This window comes from Hemicordylus capensis, chromosome 2 (assembly GCF_027244095.1).
Source record: "Hemicordylus capensis ecotype Gifberg chromosome 2, rHemCap1.1.pri, whole genome shotgun sequence".
NCBI lineage: Eukaryota > Metazoa > Chordata > Lepidosauria > Squamata > Cordylidae > Hemicordylus > Hemicordylus capensis.
Genome location: NC_069658.1, coordinates 314513529 through 314533296, shown reverse-complemented (window position 1 = coordinate 314533296; position 19768 = coordinate 314513529). Strand labels below are relative to the sequence as shown.

General features: G+C 44.9%; 1 protein-coding gene across 1 annotated transcript in view; it reads left to right on the top strand.

Moving 5' to 3' along the window:
• Nucleotides 1-19768, top strand: part of SYN2 (synapsin II) — a 354597-nt gene that overhangs the window by 156326 nt on the left and 178503 nt on the right. The window contains exon 2 of the mRNA XM_053292837.1: nt 19223-19280. Within this exon, the coding sequence (XP_053148812.1) occupies nt 19223-19280 (58 nt within the window). The remainder of the gene's footprint in view (nt 1-19222; nt 19281-19768) is intronic.

The following is a 19768-nucleotide window of genomic DNA, read 5'->3' as shown; positions in this document are numbered from 1 at the left end:
TGTGAGGGTCAGATGCATAAAAAATTAAGGAAGCTGTCAAAGAAAAGCTGGAAGAAATATTTGATTAGACTTTAATTTGCTGCTGATAAAAGATCACAATCCCAATGCATTCACCATTTTTGTATCAATTAATAAGAACACTGCATAGAGATACTGCAAGCTCTAGTTAGTTTGCACAGAAAAATTAGTGAGAGTTAATTATTTGATTGCTGACATTGGATAGTGTTCTTCACATGGCAGTGTTTTGCCTCCCTCCCTCCCTTCCTCCCTCTCCCTCCCTCTCCCCCCCCCCTCTCCAATATGTGTATTGTACCAGCAACCTGGTCTTAGCACCCCAAACTTTATAATTTACTGTGCCACAGAAAAGTGGTCTTTGGTCTTATTTTCACAGTTTCTGTTCATTTGCATATTTTATGACACCATAAGAGACCATCACATGCATACTGAAAGTGCAGCTCTGAAAAATATTTGAAACGCTCTTTATTTCAATTTAGTTATGAGGCTTAATTTGTCTTATGATTCTTTGTAAGTTCATTTTCCCAAAAGACTTTTAAAAATAAAAGCTGAGGTAAATTATGTGCTTAGTACCGATTATGGAATCTTCAGCAACTAGCAGACCAAAACCATGGACCTAAGCATGGCCAGAGTAGCTTTCAACTTCCTGAAGTTTTCCTGTGATGAAGGTGTAGGCCTTTGAGAACTACAAGTCTGCATGAGTTGGTTTTTTACCGGAAGAAACAAGGGACTATAAATCAGTATTAAAGTGCTAGAAGTAAGTACATCCCTGAGAGATGTGGATTTAAGACAGTAGAAAGAAAACAGAATAGTCACACTCTTGCCAAAGCTAAGCACTTTTAATTTTGATTCATTTCAGTGGGACATGTTTAAATACAGAACTTGAAAGGGTGTGACTATGGCTAGATGATGCTTCATGTTATGTTGTCAAAATAGTACCTGCTTCAGCGAATAACAAGTTGTTCTGATAAGAACTAATCTGCCTACTTTCCTTTTACTATAATCTATTAAGATAATTAACATCTTCACAAGTTCGCCCACTTCCGACTTAAATGTTCCCATGTCCGCCATCTTGAACTGGGGTGTATGACATCATTACACACTACGCAGTTGAAGTGTCTCTGTGTGTCACTCACTACAACTGTACCAAATTTGGTTCAAGTTTGTTAGGCAGTCCACAAGTTAGCCCACTTTTTATTTATTTATTTATTATTACATTTATATCCCGCTCTTCCTCCAAGGAGCCCAGAGTGGTGTACTACATACTTAGGTTTCTATTTCACAACAACCCTGTGAAGTAGGTTAGGCTGAGAGAGAAGTGACTAGCTCAGAGTCACCCAGCTAGTCTCCTGGCTGAATGGGGATTTGAACTCGGGGTCTCCCCGGTCCTAGTCCAACACTCTAACCACTACACCATGCTGGCTCTCTTGTGCCTCAACCATTCATGTGTCCTCCATCTTGAATCAGGGTGGATGACATCATTACAAACTATGCCCTTGAGCCATCCCTATGTGTCCCTACAGCTGTAGCAAATTTGGTTCAAATTGGTTAGGCGAATGAGAAGTTACCTCAGTTACGCCTCAAACATTCATGCATCTGCCATCTTAAATGGTGTGGATAACATCACAAACACCATTGAGTTTTCCCTATATACAGCTGTAGCAAATTTGGTTCAAATTGTTTAGACGCTTCACAAGTTAGCTCTCTTGTGCTCCAAATGTTTGCATGTCCATCATCTGGAATTGGGGTGGATTATATCATCACAAATTATGCTGTTGAGGTGTCCCTTTGTGTCACTCAATACAACTGCACCAAATTTGGTCAAAATTGGTTAGGCAGACCACAAGATAGCCCACTTGTGCCTATGTAACCCCCCCGAGCCATTTTTGGAAGGGCGGTATATAAAGCACACAGGACAGGGCCTTCACTGTTGTTGCCCCCAGGCTATGGAATGGCCACTCTGACATCTGTGGCTGATTTTAAAAAACAAGTAAAGACCTTTTTATTTGTTCAGGCTGTTACCCCTTAGAGGCTGCCTGGTCTCTCAGTTCTCCTGTTCATCTTTTTTCTTTTATTTCTTTTATTTATTTAACATATTTTTATACCACCCAAAACTTACATCTCTGGGCAGTTCACAACAAGATTAAAAAGTAAAACTTTAATTAAAAACAAGAAATTTAAAAGCAAGAAATTTTTTTTAAAAAATTAAAATTTTTAAAACAATATTCTAAAAACAACATTAAAACCATCAAAACAATATCAGTTAAAAGCCTGGGTGAACAGATGTGTCTTTAAAGACTTTTTAGAAGTTGTCAGAGATGGGGAGGCTATTATATCACTAGGGAGCGCATTCCAAAGCCTCGGGGCAGCAACGGAGAAGGCCCGTCTCTGAGTAGCCACCAGACAAGCCGGTGGCAAATGCAGACGCTCTCTCCTGATGATCTCAATAGGCAGTGGGGTTCATAACGAAGAAGACTTTCTCTTAAATACCCAGGGCCCAAGCTGTTTAGGGCTTTATAGGTTATGACCAACACCTTGTATTTTGCTCAGAAACGTATCGGCAGCCAGTGTAACTCCTTCAATACGGGAGTAATATGGTCTCTCCTAGATGACCCAGAGACCAGCCTGGCTGCCACATTCTGGACCAACCGTAGTTTCCGGCGATGATGCTGACATGGAGAAATAGATTTGGGTGTCATCAGTATACTGATAGCACCCTGCACCAAATCTCCTGATGATCTCTCCCAGCGGTTTCATGTAGATGTTAAACAACATTGGAGACAATATGGAGCCCTGAGGGACCCCACACAAAAGTTCAGATGTTGAAGAACAACAATCTCCAAGGGATACCATCTGGAACCTGCCCGAGAGGTAGGAGCGGAACCACTGCAAAGCAGTGCCTCCCACCCCCAACCCCCTCAGACGCTCCAGAAAGATACTATGGTCGATAGTATCGAAAGCCACCGAGAGGTCCAAAAGGACCAACAGAGTCACACTTCCTCTGTCAATTCCCAGTTGGAGATCATCCATCAGGCCGACCAAGGCAGTCTCCACCCCATAGCCAGCCCAGAAGCCAGTTTGAAATGGGTCTATATAATGGGTCTTTTATGGCATGCGTGTGTGTGTATGTGTGTGTTGTAGTTTTTATTGTTTTAACTGATTTTAAGGTTTTTAATGTGATTTTTATGGTGCTTTATTGTATTTTAACTTTTGCAAGCCACCTTGGGATGGTGGTTTATGAAGGGCAGTATAAAAATTGAATGAGCACACAAAATCAAATCAATCAGTCAATCAATCAATCAATCAATCAATGTTCACACACACACACACACACACACACACACACCATCCTGAATCAGGTTGGATGGCATCATTACAAACTATGCCCTTGAGCCATCCCTATGTGTCCCTACAGCTGTAACAAATTTGGTTCAGATCAGTTAGGCAGTACATAAGTTAGCCTAATTATGCCTCAAATGTTCATGCATCCACCATCTTGAATGGGGTGGATGACATCATCACAAACACCACTGAGGTGTCCCTATGTGTCCCTACAGCTGTTCCAAATTTGGTTCAAATCAGTTAGGTTGTTCACGTTAGTCCAGTTGCACCTCAAATGTCCACATATCTGCCACCTTGAATTGGGGTGGATGACATCATTCTAAATTACATCACTGAGGTGTCCCTATGTATCACTCACTACAAGTGTACCAAATTTGGTTCACATCAGTTAGACAGTCCACAAGCTAGCCTACTTACACCTCAAATCCACAAATAACTTGCACCTTAGTCCACAAGTTAGCCCACTTGCACCTTACGCATCCACCATCTTGAGTCAGGGTAAATGATGTCATCACAAACTATGCCAGTTAGGTATCCCTATGTGTCCCTGCAAGTGCACCCAATTTGGTTCTTCATGATCCAGGCATTGCAAAGTTGATGGGGGCGGGGCGGGACAAAGATACACAGAGAGAGAGAATGCCGGTTGATCTCATAAGCTTACTTTCCTTAAGGAAAGTAGGCTAGAAATATTCTTAAGGAAAATATTGTGAGCCAAAGAGCCAGTTTCTTCAAGCCAGAGAAGAAAGTCAAGAAAAATACCTTTGTACTTTTAGAAATTGCAGGTTATAATTCCAAAATAGTTTCTATAGCCAGACTCATCTAAAAGCAGCACTAAATTGAACCTATGTTTTTTGGCAACAGAATAAAAGGTAGCCTTTTATATATTGAAGTTGACATAATATTGCTAGTGAGTCTATTATTATTTCCTCTTATTTATATATTTTTAATATCCCCAAATTCGCTTTAATTGAAAAAATCCAGTCACTGTATCCCCAGCATCTTAAGCATCAGAGATCAGTGAAACAGAACCCTGGGAAGAAATTAGCATCCCCAGGTAGAGGTGTGCGAGCTGGCTTGAAGGGGTTTGGGTCGAACCGAACCAGGCCCGGTTTGGCTTGAGCTGGCTCGAAACTCACTGGTAAAGGGGAATCCCTTTACCAGTTTGGCTCGGGTCTGGTTCGATTTGAGCTGAACTGGGTTTTCAAGTTTTGTGCACATCCCTACCCAAAGCGATGAACTTTGTTCCTTCAAGGGAAATACAAGCCCGTGCAGAACTAGCCACCTGACTAGCTAGACCTGCAGACCTCACCATCTGACTTGCTAGACCTCACCATCCAACTTGCTAGACCTGCTAATCCAGGATACCACCATCTTGTCTAGATTACCCTTCAGCTTCTTCATGCGGTGGCGCAGCGGGGAAGCAGCTTGCCTAAGGAGCAAGAGGCTGTTGGTTCGAATCCCCGCCGGTGTGCTTCCCAGACTGTCAGCTGGGTCTCACAGTCAGTAAGACCCGGTTTGGGAAGCTCAGTGGGGAGAGCGGGCTAATCCCGCTCTCCATGCATACGAGCCAGGCGGGAGCCCTGAGTGGCTGGATCTGCCGCCCACACGACTGCTGGCTCCGTGATGGAGCCGGCAGGAGCTGGGAGGATCAGGGGGTGCGCAGCCCCCGGAAGCTCCAGTGAGCCCTGCACAGGGCTTACTGGAGAGACCCCCGAGCCGGGAGGCTGCTCTTTAGCCTCCCGCCGGGGGTCTACTTGTGAGTAGCTGCAGAGCAGAGCCGTACCATGACTACTCACGATCCCAAAAACCAGGTTTGTGGAGCGCTCGCTCCGCAAACCTGGTTTAAGGGGCGGGCTACTTGAGTGGGTTGCCTGCTCAAGAACCACCGGGCACGCAGCCGAGCCCAGTGGTTCACACAGTTATTAATTTATTATTATTATTATTATTATTATACATTTATATCCTGCTCTTCCTCCAAGGAGCCCAGAGCGGTGTACTACATACTTGAGTTTCTCCTCACAACAACCCTGTGAAGTAGGTTAGGCTGAGAGAGAAGTGATTGGCCCAGAGTCACCCAGCTAGTTTCAAGGCTGAATGGGGATTTGAACTCAGGTCTCCCCGGTCCTAGTCCAGCACTCTAACCACTACACCATGCTGGCTCGAGCGGAGGCTAGCCCGGTTTTCTACAATCGTGTGAATAGCCTTTGTGCCTAGTAAATATATATTTGTAGTCACCTATATCAGGCAGCAGTGATATAGGAAGGTACTGGAGGCAGATGCTCACTTCAGTGACAACAGCAAAGGCATCATCTCATACTGCACAGGAGGAAGACATTGGTACACCACTCCTGTATTCTGCCAAGAAAACCACATGGCTCTGTGGTCACCAGAAGTTGGCTCCGACTCAAGAGCATAATCTTTCCTTTCCTTTTTTCTTTATTCTTATGCAGACCAGAACTGCACCCAAACACTAGTTCAGTGTTTCCACTGCCTTCTGGCATCATCATTACTTAAATGACAGCTAGTGAATTAATGATAGTGCAGCCTAAACCTTCACATCACCTCCCCCAGCATTTTCAGATAGTCTGAAAATAGCATGAGAGAAAAGATGAAACTTTGTGGCAACTCATAAGCCAATGGCCAAGGGATGGAGCAGCAGTCCCCCAGCACCACCTTCTGGGCATAACTGGAACCATCACATAACAATGAGGCTATTCTCATGACTGCTTGAAAGTGGGCTAAGGGAGCCCGGCCTGGTTTCGAGCGGTCATGAGAACCACTGGGCTTGTGCGCGAGCATGGCAGTTCAACAGTGGCTAGCGCTGCCTAAATACGCCTCCCCTAAAATGTGGAGCAAGTGCTCCGCTACCCCCATTTCTGTGATCATGAGTCGCCATGGCGCGGCTCCACACCACAGCGACTCACGAGGAGACCACCCCCAATGGGAGGCTAAAACAAGCCTCCCAACGTCAGGGGTCTCCCCAGAATCACCTGTGCATTCGCATGGGGCATTCTGGGACTTCTAGAGGCTGGGGGCCCCCTTATCCCCACCACCCCAGCCGGCTCTGTGACGGAGCTGGTAATCACGTGGGCGGCCAACTGCCCAAGGAGGGCAAAGTGCTCAAGTGCAGGGAGAGCGGACCAAGCCCACTCTCCCCGCCAGACCCTCTTCGGCTCTCCATACTGCTCGTGTGGAGAACCTCAATATCTATTCGTTACAACCCAAAGAGATCATCTAGAAGGATATCTTGGTAGACTGTAGTGAAAGCAGCTGAGAGGTCTAGGAGAACCTTTAAGGTGCATTCCCCCAACCCATCTATGTCATGGTGTAGTCACCAGGGTGCAGTTGGGCAGTTTCTGTCCCAAACCTGGGTTGGAAGTTGGACTAGAAGGGACCCAAATAATAGGTTTTATCCAAGAGCACATTGGGCTGTGTCACCACTATGCACACCGTTGCCTTGTTCAAAAATTGGAGGATCAACACTGACCGATAGCTGTTTAGGATAGCTGGATTCAAAAAAGTCTTTTAAGGAAGTCTGCTTCTGTCTACTACTTTCTTCAATGGGAGGAGATACACTCAACACTCTCGTGACCTTGGAACCCAGTCCACCCCTGGCCAATTTCACCATCCATGAAGGGCAAGGACTGAGTGCAGACAGGGTCAGCCTCAGACCTCCAAGCAGCCTATCCACACCCGAAAGCTGATAAATAGCCATATAAGACCAGATAGATGATTGGTGACATCTGATTCTGACTCTGACACAAGAGTGGTGTCAAAGTTATCACAGATGTTAGCATTTTTATCCATGAAATGCAAAGTGAATTTATTACAGTAAGCTTCCAAGTGTTTAGTCAGCTGATCCTTGAGCCTCTTAACCACCCAGAACATCTCCACTGGCTGGCACTGCGCAGATGCAATGAGAAATTTTGGTTTTTCTGCTACCTTCAGTTCAGGCAGCCTTGGTATGGATAACTTCCAGTCGATAAGCCTTGGGTTCCAGGGTTCCAAGGATCAAGGCCCTCCATGTGTTAACAACTGGTCAGGGGATCACCAGGGTTTCAAAACAGTCAGGTACAAGATTGAACCATAGCAAGCCCATGCAGGGAACGGCCCAGTCTCAGTGATTCCATTCCAAGTTTCCTTGACTCATCTTAGGGCCAAGGAATATCCGTGGCAGTCTTATCTTGTACAGGGCTCCTTACAAAAACTTGCATAAAGAATCATCCCGGGATAGTAATTTCAGCTCAGGATCAGGAGTCAACAGTACAGTACAGTGATTGAGCTCAATGTGAGGAAAACTGCTTTGTACACAAAATGGATGCTTGGCTGAGGGTCCTTCCACGGCAGTGCAAGGCAGAACATGCCACATCTGTCCCATGCAGGAAAGAGAACATACATGTCTAAAAGCAGACTATCTATAGGTCTGGGATTTCTGGACTTCTTTTTTTAATAAGGGATAAAGGAGGGAAATTTCAAGAAAGGAATAATTGCACATCTTTATTAAAGAGTCAGGGAGATGCTAGGTGGGGAGTTGGAGCACCAAACTGAAGGGCTCTGGTGGACCAAATCTAATTAGCTGTCTTGAGCTTGCCTTGATTGCATTTTGGTGTGGTTACAAGGTCTTAGGAGACATTTCTTTCGCAGTACCCTGATTTCCAAAATGCAAATTTAACTTGAATTTGAGGACTTAAGGTATGTGTTTTACCTTCCAAGTGGTGTGCACCAGTTCAGGCTGTATGACCAAGCAGTTTTGGTGCAAATGGATGCTTCTAGGGCTGTGCATGAAACGTTCATGCATGGGCTGGTGGGGAGGGGGGCAGTTCCGCTAAGGGGCCGATAAGCCGGTCCTTACCCTCTCCGCTGCTGCCCCGCCACATTTACAGGTGTAGCACTCACTCTAGTAATGGTCATAGGGGGCTGCAGTGCTGTCATGCAGCCTGTGTGCATGGTGCCAGCATGCACACAGTGACCACACATGCGTGGACACCATGTGTGTGCCAATGCCACATGCACAGACTGCAGGGAACAGCTCTGCAGCCGAGCACAGCAGTTGCTAGGGCAAACGCCATACCTGGGAAAGCAGTGGGATGGCAGCAAGGCAGGTAAGGACCTGCTTACCAGCTCCTTAAGGGAACTGCTCCCCGCCCCACCAAACCGGTTCAACTGAGGCTGCCCAAGCAGGCTTGGCACTTCCCAGAGGAGGTGCCAAACCAGCTCATGCACATCCCTAGATCTCTCTTTCTGCAACCAGACACTTGTCTCTGCCACAGTCTGGCTCAAGGTGAATGTTAGATTACAAAATGGAGGGGAGACTTTCTTGTACTATCACCTGAACATCCATAAGCAGGGATTGGTCCAGGAGAATCTCCAATTACTGTTTTTATTCCTATGGCACTTAAAAATTAAGAACTCTATAAAAGTTAAAATGCATTTAACAGACTCTGAAGGCATTGTGACTTGGATTGTTTCCATGCTAGCCATTTTCTCAGAAACTGACATCATCTATTTACATAGTTATTACACAGAAATACAGATGACATTGCTGCCAAGCCATTGCATTCCAGTGTTTCTGTGTTGCCCTCCTGTCTTGTTTTAATCATCTGGTTTGTGGTGATATTTTCTTACTTTTGCTAGCGGAAAAGCAGCCAAGTGGAAAATGAAGATTTCAAGGAAGGAGGACAGAAGGGCTAGAGGATAGGCAGGGCTGACTGGCTGGCTACCAAGCAGAAAATCTGGAAAAAGATTAGGGGTCATAGAGACAAGACTAGAATCTAGATGTTTCCCAAACAAGCACCAAGCCTTCTTCCTCCACTCTGAAACTTCAGGTGGCCCCTGCAGAGGATCTCCAGTGCATAGATCACAAAGCTCCTGTTTCACGTATCGGCTGATTCTGACACACTCAGTACCCCTTCCACTCCAAAAGCCTCTTAATCTTCATGAGTGTACGGCTGGGTCTGCTGTGCCTGTAGCAAGTGGCTAAGGACCAAAATAGACCAGTTTTGGTCTATTTTGCCATTGTCTGGCACTGCAAGTTTTTCTAAAATGTAAATAGCAGCCACAATGCAGAGGGAGATTACTCAGGCTGGGTTCACAGTGGGGGCAAAAGGTTAAATCTTCCCTCCCTGCCGGCCATGGATCCGATCCAAAGTGAGTCTCCTTTATTTTCATTAAATAAAGACACAGGGAGAAAGCTTGTACCTAATATCACATCTAGTCCCTGAATTACAAATTCCCCAGTTCAAATCTTGCTTCAAGAGGTCTGAGGTTGAGAGGAATGACTTTCCTAAGGTCACCATCTGCACTATGGGATAATGACCTACCTTACAGGAGTGTTTAAAGATTATAGCAAGGAATTGTATGGGAAGAGTTTGGAACATTCGAAAGCACTGTTTATTACGTTCTGATACGAATATAAAGTAGATCAAGGGTGTGCAACAGCCAGTAAGCCCAGGTGGGATTTATATATCCCTTGGCACTGAACAATGTGTCTAGCCAGCACAGTGGGGTGTGGATGAAAATGATGTCATTTTAAATCCAGATATGCAGCTGCATTGGCTGTTGCACACACTGTACCTTGCTTCAATGTGCAACTTTGTGCACATCACTGCCTGCATCACTGGCTGACTGAATTTGAGCTGCTCAGACCCACTCCTTTGCTTCAGAGATTCTCAGTGGGAACTGCTGCCTAGTAGATGGTGCCAAAGGACAACACCAAAGAAGACCAATGACAAGGCAGCATGAATAACTACAGGACTATGTGGATACTATTTTATTTCTGCTCCTGATGTGATTTGCTTGTGAAAATTTCTGTAAGCTGCTTTTTATTTATATTTATTTATTGTTAAATTTTATACTGCCTTTTATTAAAACAATCTCAAGGCAGATTACAAAACATTTAATACAATCTAAGACTATAAAAGAGTTACACAATAAAAATATTTATTTATTTATCTAACATTTTTATACTGCCCAAAACTTACATCTCTGGGAAGTTTACAAGAAGATAAAAACAAAAGTAAAACATTAGTTAAAGACAAAGACAAAAAATTTTAAAACAAGAAATTTAAAACAATTTAAAATTTTAAAATAATATTCTAAAAACAACATAAAAACCATCAAAACAATATCAGTTAAAACCCTGGGTGAACAGATGCAGCTTTAAAGATATTTTAAAAATTGTCAGAGATGGGGAGGCTCTTATTTCACTAGGGGGCGCCTTCCAAAGCCTCGAGGCAGCAACGGAGAAGGCCCATCCCCGAGTAGCCACCAGAAAAGTAGCCACCATAGATGTAGACGGACCTCTACTGATGATCTCAATGGGCAGTGGGGTTCATGACGAAGAAGACGTTCTCTTAAATACCCAGGGCCCAAGCTGTTTAGGGTTTTATAGGTTATGACCAGCACTTTGTATTCTGCCCAGAAACTTATTGGCAGCCTCTGTAACTCCTTCAATACAGGAGTAATATAGTCTCTCCTAGATGACCCAGAGACCAGGCTAGCTGCAACATTCTGGATCAACTGTTGTTTCCGGACTACATACAAGGGCAGCCCCACATAGAGCGCATTGCAGTAGTCCAGTATGAAGGTTACCAGCAGATGTACCAGTTTTGAGGTCATTTGTCTAAAGAAACGGACACAGCTGGCATATCAGCCGAAGCTGATAGAAGGCACTTCCAGCCACTGCCTCAACCTGGGACACCAGGAAAAGACTTTGATCCGGAAGCACCCCTAGACTGTGTACCTGTTCCTTCTAGGAAAGTGTGACCCCATCCACAACAGGCAGATCAAAATCGCCTCTTGAGTTTCAACCCCGTGCAATGAGTACCTCTATCTTATCTGGATTCGGTCTCAGTTTGTTATCCCTCATCCAGCTCATTACCGCCTCCAGGCAGGCATTTAGGTAGGTTATGTCCTCTCCTGATGATGCTGACATGGAGAAATAGATTTAGGTGTCGTCAGCATACTGATAGCACCCTGCACCAAATCTCCTGATGATCTCTCCCAGCGGTTTCATGTAGATGTTAAACAACATCACAGACCATACGGAGCCCTGAGGGACACCATACAAAAGTTCAGATGTTGAAGAACAACAGTCTCCAAGGGACACCATCTGGATCCTGTCCGAGAGGTAGGAGCAGAACCACTGCAGAGCAGTGCCTCTCACTCCCAACCCCCTCAGATGCTCCAGAAGGATACTATGGCTGATAGTATCAAAAGCCACCAAGAGGTCCAAAAGGACCTACAGAGTCACACTTCCTCTGTCAATTCCCAATTGGAGATCATCCATCAGGCCGACCAAAGCAGTCTCCACCCCATAGCCAGCCTGGAAGCCAGTTTGAAATGGGTCTAGATAATCAGTTTCCTCCAAGACTATCTGGAGCTGGGAGGCCACCACCCTCTCAATTACCTTGCTCAGCCATGGAAGGTTGGAGACAGGCCTGTAGTTACTCAGCTCTGAGGGATCCAAGGTAGGCTTCTTCAGAAGCAGTCTAATAATTGCCTTGGAGGCATCCTACCTTCCCTCAGAGACACATTTATAATCTCTACCAGGCCTTCTACAACAACCCCTCTGCCAGATAGTATAAGCCATGTTGGGCAAGGGTCAAGAGGCCAGGTGGTGGGTCGCACAGTTCCAATCAGCTTGTCCATATCCTCACGAGTCACAAACTGGAACTGATCCAGCCTAACCACATAAGAGGAGTCACTGGACACCTCTACATCAGACACTGAAGTAATTGTGGAGACAGAATCTAAGTCGGCCTGAATACGAGAGATTTTCCCCACAAAGAATTCATTAAACACATAACAGCGGGTAATCGGTGGTTCCTAATTTTTGATTCAGGGGAGGAAGGGCACATACTAGCGTTCTCACAACCCTGAACAACACTGCTGGACGTGAACTTGCAGATGCAATATGGGCAGAAAAGAATCGCTTCTTTGCCACACATATCACCTGAGCATAGGTCTTCAAATGAGCTCTATGTTGCAATCTGTCGGATTCAAGCCAAGTCTTTCTCCACGTGTGCTCCAGTCATCTACCTTGCCGCTTCAGCCCCCGTAGTTCTTCCCTATACCAAGGGGCCAGTTTTGAAGCGGGTCAGAGAGGACACTTAGACGCGATCATGTCTACCACCCCAGTGAGTTTGCTGTTCCAGTTCTCCACCAGGGCATCAACAGGATCACCGGCAGAACAAACACTAAATCCCTCCAAAGCTTCTTGAAATCCTATTGGATCCAATAACCTTCCTTGGTGGACCATCCTAATAGGTCCCTCGCCCCTGTGAAGGTGGGGTGTGACTGTGAGTCCAACCTTAACCAGATGGTGTCCGTCCATGACAATGGGGAAATCACAGGAGTCCCCACCCATGGAACACCACCCTGATCAGAGTGAAAGGCTAAATCAAGCATGTGACCTGCAATGTGTGTCGGTCCCAAGACCACTTGAGATAGACCCATAGTTGTCATGCCGACTATGAACTCCTGAGCCGCCCCAGACAAATTGGTTCCAAAATGAATATTGAAATCCCCCAGCACCACAAGCCTAGGGGACTCCATCACCAAACCCGAGACCAAATCCACCAGCTCAGTTAGGGACTCTGTTGAGCAGCGGGGTGATCGGTACACCAACAGAAGCCACAGTCTATCCCTGGTCCCCAAACCTAAGTACACACATTCAATATGGTCAGACACTCTTAACAGGGATCCTGGTAAGGGAGATATTATTTTTGTAGACCTCACCCACTCCACTCCCCACCCCCAGTCCCTAACCTGCACCTCAACAGAGTACCCTGGAGGGAGAAGCTGGGACAACACTCAGTCCCCAGCCTCTCCCAACCAGGTCTCTGTAATACATACCAGGTCGGCAACCTCATCTAGAATCAAATCATGGATGGTTTCTTATTTGTTCTGGACCGACCTGGCATTACAGAGGAGCAAGGTGAGGTTCCAAGGGTGGTCAGCACTGCTCCCCAAGGTCAAAGAGCTGGCAGGACAGCCGGAAGGGGAAACTGCTATTAATTTTCTATGTTCCCTTCCTCTATAACGGCCCGCTGACCTGCCAACATTACTTCTTCTGTTCCCCACCACCACCGGAATGGCTGCCCCACAGCAACAGCAGCAGCAGCAGCAGCCAGCCCACACCAGTCTCTCACCCTGGGGGGTTGTCTGGGAAGCAGGTGGTCTCTCCCAATGCTGCAGGGCTTCTAGCAGGCTGAGGCAGGAGGCAGTGCTCCTATATAGGGCCAGTAAGAGCCTCTCTGGTCAGCTGACAGGCAGGAACTGCTGACTTACTCCCAGCCCCGATCCTGCGAAGCAGCCACTGCCAAAGGCCACAGTTCTACAGGTCAGGCAGGGGACCATCAGTAAATATTATACTGGAACAGAAAAATACAAATCTAATTAAGCGTTTAAAACATACACAATAGGACCATAAAATACAGAGGAGCAGCAGCAACAAAAATAACACTCATATAAAAGTCTGGGTAAAAAAAACCAAGATGTGTTTTTAGAGCACATGGGGCTATAAAATGCCATATGTGTATTTTAAATAAAATAAAGCACCTATATTGGGCAGATTATCTGTATGTGTGCCTCTCACTCACTTTAGCTTCTGCATGAACAGATATCAGATGTTTCACTTCTCCAACCTGAGGTGGAAGCATTAGGACATCGTTGTGAAATGTGGGAAGTTGACTATGCTCAGGAAGAATTTAGATGGATGAATCAGAATATCACCTTGCCTAACTCTGTCCTTGTGTTGGTGGGAGAGAAATTTGTTACAGCAAACAGTATTTTACTATTTAACAAGTAGTACAGAATGTACTACTTTAAAGTGTACACCTACCTTGGGTAAACAGCAGATCTGTCTTTGTTGGGCCTTGCTTCTGAAGACCACAGCAGGAAAAGCAGAAATTTATTTTGGCTGGGATATTGTATTCCTTTCAATAATGCCAGATGCTGGAAGAACGTAATTGGACAAATAGGTACCAAGAGTTTCAAAAGAACTGTCTTCTATTTAGGAATGTATCAAAATATGAAGATTATATTGGTGAACCTGTTCCATGTTCCTCCGCTGGGGGTGTGGCAGATTGACATGAACGATGGGGTGTGATGTGTTGATATGGGTATAATCCTATATAATAAAACCCTAAGGTATCTGCATCCGTGTCTCTGGCAGGTGTTCTGCGCATGCGTGGTGCACGCGGACGCAGCGACAGCAAGGTCTTGCAGCCTGATTGGCTGGCGCACCTAGTAGAACAGCAGCGGCAGCGGCCATGGCCACTGGTGGGCCTGGCAGCGACGGGGACAGGCCGAGGAGCCGAGGCGGTGGGCCTGGCCGGGCGAGGCGAGGAGGCAGCGGGGGAAGCCGGGTGAGGCGGCGGCAGGCCTGGGTGGCGGCGGGCCCGGCCAGAGCCGCGGGCCCGGCCGGAGGAGGCGGTGGGCCCGGCCGGGAGGAGGCGGCGGGGGAAGCTGGAGGAGGCGGCGGGGGAAGCCGGGCGAGGCGGCGGCGGGCCTGGCCGGAGCCGCGGGCGGCGGCGGTGGGCCCGGCCAGAGCCCAGCTAGAGGCACAGATGCTCTGTGCCTGGGCCCACCACCGCGCGCATATCCAATTGACTTCTTCTAGCGCCCGTTAATGTAACGGGCCTAATGACTAGCTATGGTGGGTTGATACTTTTCTGGGGTGTGGTGGGTTGATACGAAAAGACTCTGAAACACTCTCCTAAGGAAGAACCACCAGGTCCCACCTTTAGTTGCCTTTCGGGCTGTGTGTAAAAACAAAAACAAAAAACAGGATCTTGGTGTGGTGTTTGTTGTTGAAGAGTTCAGAATGTTGTGTTTTTTCTGTTTAACTGCTAACTAAAATCTGATATGATCAGACAGTCTCAGAGAGATAATACCAAATCCAGCAATTTCACTGTTGGATTGAATCAACTTTTGATCCAGTGCACAGGCCAAGTAAATTCCACTCTTCTGCAGGCAATAGCAGAGTGCTTGAAGTGCTGTTTCCCCCTGCCCCGCAGAGGTCACTTTTTGATGGCTACCATCAATGTTCCCTCTAATTTTTTTCATCTGTGCATGGATGAAATTTTGTTCTGGATGGCAGTATCAAGGCAGTGAGTGCGCATGTGCATTCAGAGTGGGGCCTTTCTGATTCAACTTGAGTGGGATCTAAAATTAACTGAACGGACATAAAAAAATTGTGACATCAAAAAACATGTGCACACCTTAGAGGGAACACTGGCTACCATACTTAAATCCTGGAAATGACACTGTGAGTGTCATTTCGGGGGGGACCCAAGCCCCCCCCCCCCCGAATGATGCTCATAGAGTCATCCTCACTGCTTTTTGGAACCAAAAAGGGTATTGCTGCAAGGGAAGAGTCATAGCCCATTTGGGCAGACTAGGACCTTTACTAAATTTGCCAAAGAGATTATCATAAGCCTCTTGGAGATGAATGCTTCGTCCATCCCTCTATCAAGGATCATGTGGGTAGGAAAAAATGAGAGTGTCTTCTCTCCACCCCACCTACATGAATTGCATAGGGGAGAAGATTTTCCTTCCCATGGAAATACTCCCTCGTCCCTTCCCTGGACAGATTTTAAATTGGGGTAAAGCATTGGAAAGGCATTGTCTGCTTCCTGCTGTTGGGGAAAAGCTGTTAAGGTGGCTCCCAGCATTCTGTCTTTTGATCACACATTAATTAATGCTGTGACCATTTGAAAGTGGTATACATTGAGATGAGGCTTTACAAACATAACTAGTGGCTGATAACAAAGCACTGTGCAAGGACTCACCATTTCAAAGACATTTTTGCTTATACATTCCCACTTTTAGATGGGCATCTTTCTAACATGGTCACACAAATGAACTACAGCTAAAAAGGATACAAGGTAAGAAACTGAGGACAGATGATGAGGATCCCAGCAGGGGCCTGAGGCAAACTAGCTAGGAAGAGAAGTTGAGAATGCTGTCCAGCCATTTACTGAACTAGAGCCCATCTTAATGATCACATTTTTATAAGTAACTCCACCATTGGTCTTTTACTGAAAGAGGTCAGAAATTGTGGGCTAGGTCACCTTGTGAAAGACTGACTGACTTTCCAGTTCGAATTAAGATATGCATGTTAGTTAGTGAAGCAGACAACATTAGTTTTATTGTGGAGCACCATTATTAATCAAGCCACAAAGCTGAGTCACTGAACACATTTTGTGCCACCATGTCTCCCCCCCCCCCGACCTTTTTATTTTTTAAAAAAAGCTGGTTTTATTTGATCAATGGTAGAGTTTAGCACAGCTAAGCGGCTTTGACTGAAAACTGTGTTATAGAATCTGTTAAAATAATGTGTTGCCTGGTAGAAAAATAATGACAAAAGGTATTTTACTACTAGCTGCAAACAGTATTGGGAATGGCCTGGTTTTTTAAATTGAAAACAAGAGCAACATCAAGAATCAGAGCACTGCACATTAATCCAGTTTAAAATGGCTGTCATCCACATTTTACAGTGTATTGTAAAAAATAACGATTAACAGTATTCTGAAGAGAGGTGTTATCTTATTTTGAGTGTTCCTGAAAGCACACAGGGTGCTTGAAGCAGAAGTTAGACTTGGGATTTTGGTTCTGGACTTTCCTGGGGGCAGGGGGGAAGGTGCAGGGGCAACAAAGTTGAGAAACCTGTAATTGGTATCTCTTTGAGTTTAGAATGCAGGAATTTCTGGATAAGAAAGGGTTTCCCAGAGTGAGGAACATAGAGCCCCAAGAGTGTCAAAGCTTGTAGTTTGGGGTTTTGATTGGAGGTCAGTGGAGTCAGTGCTATTGCTATTGTACCAAGACAAAAGGGCTTTATTATGTCTTATTTACTTAACTTGCTAGAAGTCGTTGTTCTGATTGCATGTGGTTGGCTGGTCTGCAGGGGTGTTCCTTTGTCCCAGGATTCTGCTTGCTCCATATGGAGATTTAGTCTTATGTGGGAATGCCGGAGTGCTGCTTAGAGTCTCTTCCTTTCCTCAGGTTCTTTGCACAGGTCTCTGGTTACCTGACCTACTTTTCTGGCCCAAGCTGGAGGCCTAGTTTTTTGGTCTATGCAACAGCCTTGTTGCAAGTGGAGCCTAAATGGAGAGGAGGCTATTTGGCAAAATTGATTAAAACAATTATGACATAAAACCAATTTTAATTAATTAATTAATTAATTAATTAATAGTTTATAACCGATTGATTATTAATTAAGAAATTAATTAAGAAATTGTTAATTAATGTTTTGTTATTAGGTCATTTTGTTTTTTTAAAACCTGGAATAAAAATGTCATTGAAAAACATGCCTGTGCTGACTTTTCTCTTGTTAACTTAGTCTTAAAGAAAGCTTCACTCTTTGATCTCCAAATTAGAGACTAAGCTTGCCTTCCTAGAATTTAATCACAAGTTATTAATAATTAATATTAATATTAATGTATGCTGACTTCTGGTAGGAAAGTAACAGTTTATGCAGTGAACTCAGTGTAAGAGAAGCGAAGTATGCATCATTTTTCTTTCCAACACACCATAAAACTAATTTTACTTACACCAGTAGCACTTTGTTTTCTTAAGCATTCTCAAACAGGCAAGCAATTGTTCTCTTTTAAAGATGCATGCCTTGGCCACTGTTGATTACCTTGCATAGTAACTGTAAACTAGGCAAGCAATCACCATTACTACCAAATGATACTTTATAGGAGCTTCCAAATGTTTAACATTCTGCTTTTTCATGCAAGGATGAAATGTAGACATTAAATGGATATATTTCATGATAACTGAAAATTTACAAAGTTTGTATGCTGGGAATAACTTAAGGCTTGTTGCTGTTTTCCTAAGCATTGAAGGAGGCACCACTTAAATTCTGAATGGGCCCAAATTGTTAGTCAATGACCACTTCAAAAGTTAGTCAAATTTAGACTTCTGAATATGGGAATTCGGCATATGCACTAAAAGATCTGCTGGGATAAAAACCAGTCTTTGAAGCCTAGCAAGTTTAGGAAATGTTTAATACTAATACTTTTATGCTCTGGCTTTTAATGCTTCTGTGGAAGTATTCCTGGTCTCATTTTGTTTAACATTTTGATAGACTCCAGATGGCATAATTTAGTGTTCGGTATTAGTGTTTATTTTTAAAACTGAAGTCATTTGTTGAAACATGAATTGTGCCAGAGATCAGTTGTTTAATAATTGCCTCATCCAGCGGATGTTTACAAAGAAAAGGTGAATCTGAGGGGGAGTATTTCACTCTAATTGGAATGCAGTCCATATGTCAATATAGAGTCTCTTCTAATTATTTTTAAGCATCTGCCCTTTACTGCTCTTCATATTCATGAGAGAGAGCCAGTGTGGTGCAGTGGTTAGAGTGCTGGACTAGGACCAGGGGTTCTGGACTGGGACCGCGGGTTCTGGACTGGGACCGGGGGTTCTGACCCGAGTTCAAATCCCCATTCAGCCATGATACTAGCTGGGTGACTCTGGGCCAGTCACTTCTCTCTCAGCCTAACCTACTTCACAGGGTTGTTGTGAAAGAGAAACTCAAGTATGTAGTACACCGCTCTGGGCTCCTTGGAGGAAGAGCGGGATAGAAATGTAATTTGATAGATAGATAGATAGATAGATAGATAGATAGATAGATAGATGGGAGAATACACACACACATACATACACTCACTTGTATGTTTAAATGTCACATTTGGTATGTTTAAATGAAATGTATAATTCTGTGCAAGAAGTTCAATAATATTAAAACATACTGCTCAGCTTGCTAAAATAGAGTATCTTAACAATGTTATCAATGCCTTTATATTCACACTGACATTAATGTAGACTTCATCATCATTGTTTTGATCTTTTTCAGGACCAAATGTTTTCGTGGAAAAAAGATCCATGGAGAATATGACATCAAAGTTGAACAGGTACTAACTGAGCAATTTACTGCTAGTTTTAAATTCATATAATGGTCTATGACTCAGTCCTCCTCCTTATGACAGAAAGGATGGGAAAGAGTGGGTTGAGAAACCACTCTTAGACAGAGCCTTGGAAGGAATCACTTTGCCAGAAACTTCCACAGAAAGAGCCCCAGGGAGCAGTGATGCCAGATGCAGCACCAGTTTGTTGACGCTTGCTGCTTGAACAAAAAGAGCCCTGTCTACAGCCTGCATGGGCCTGGACCCCAAGCAGGAGCCCGCGCTGATGCAGCCCCACCCTTTCTGGCCCTGCCCCGTACTAGCCCCACTCCCACCTCATTTGCTGACCCCCAGGCACCACCAGTTACTCTCCTCGCTCTCTCAAATTAGAGAGGAGGAGAGAGAGAAAGAGACCACAAGCTTCTCTTGAGCAACTCCACCCCCCACCCTATGCCCTCTCTTCCCAACACACAGAAGAGGATAGCTGGCTCTTCTTC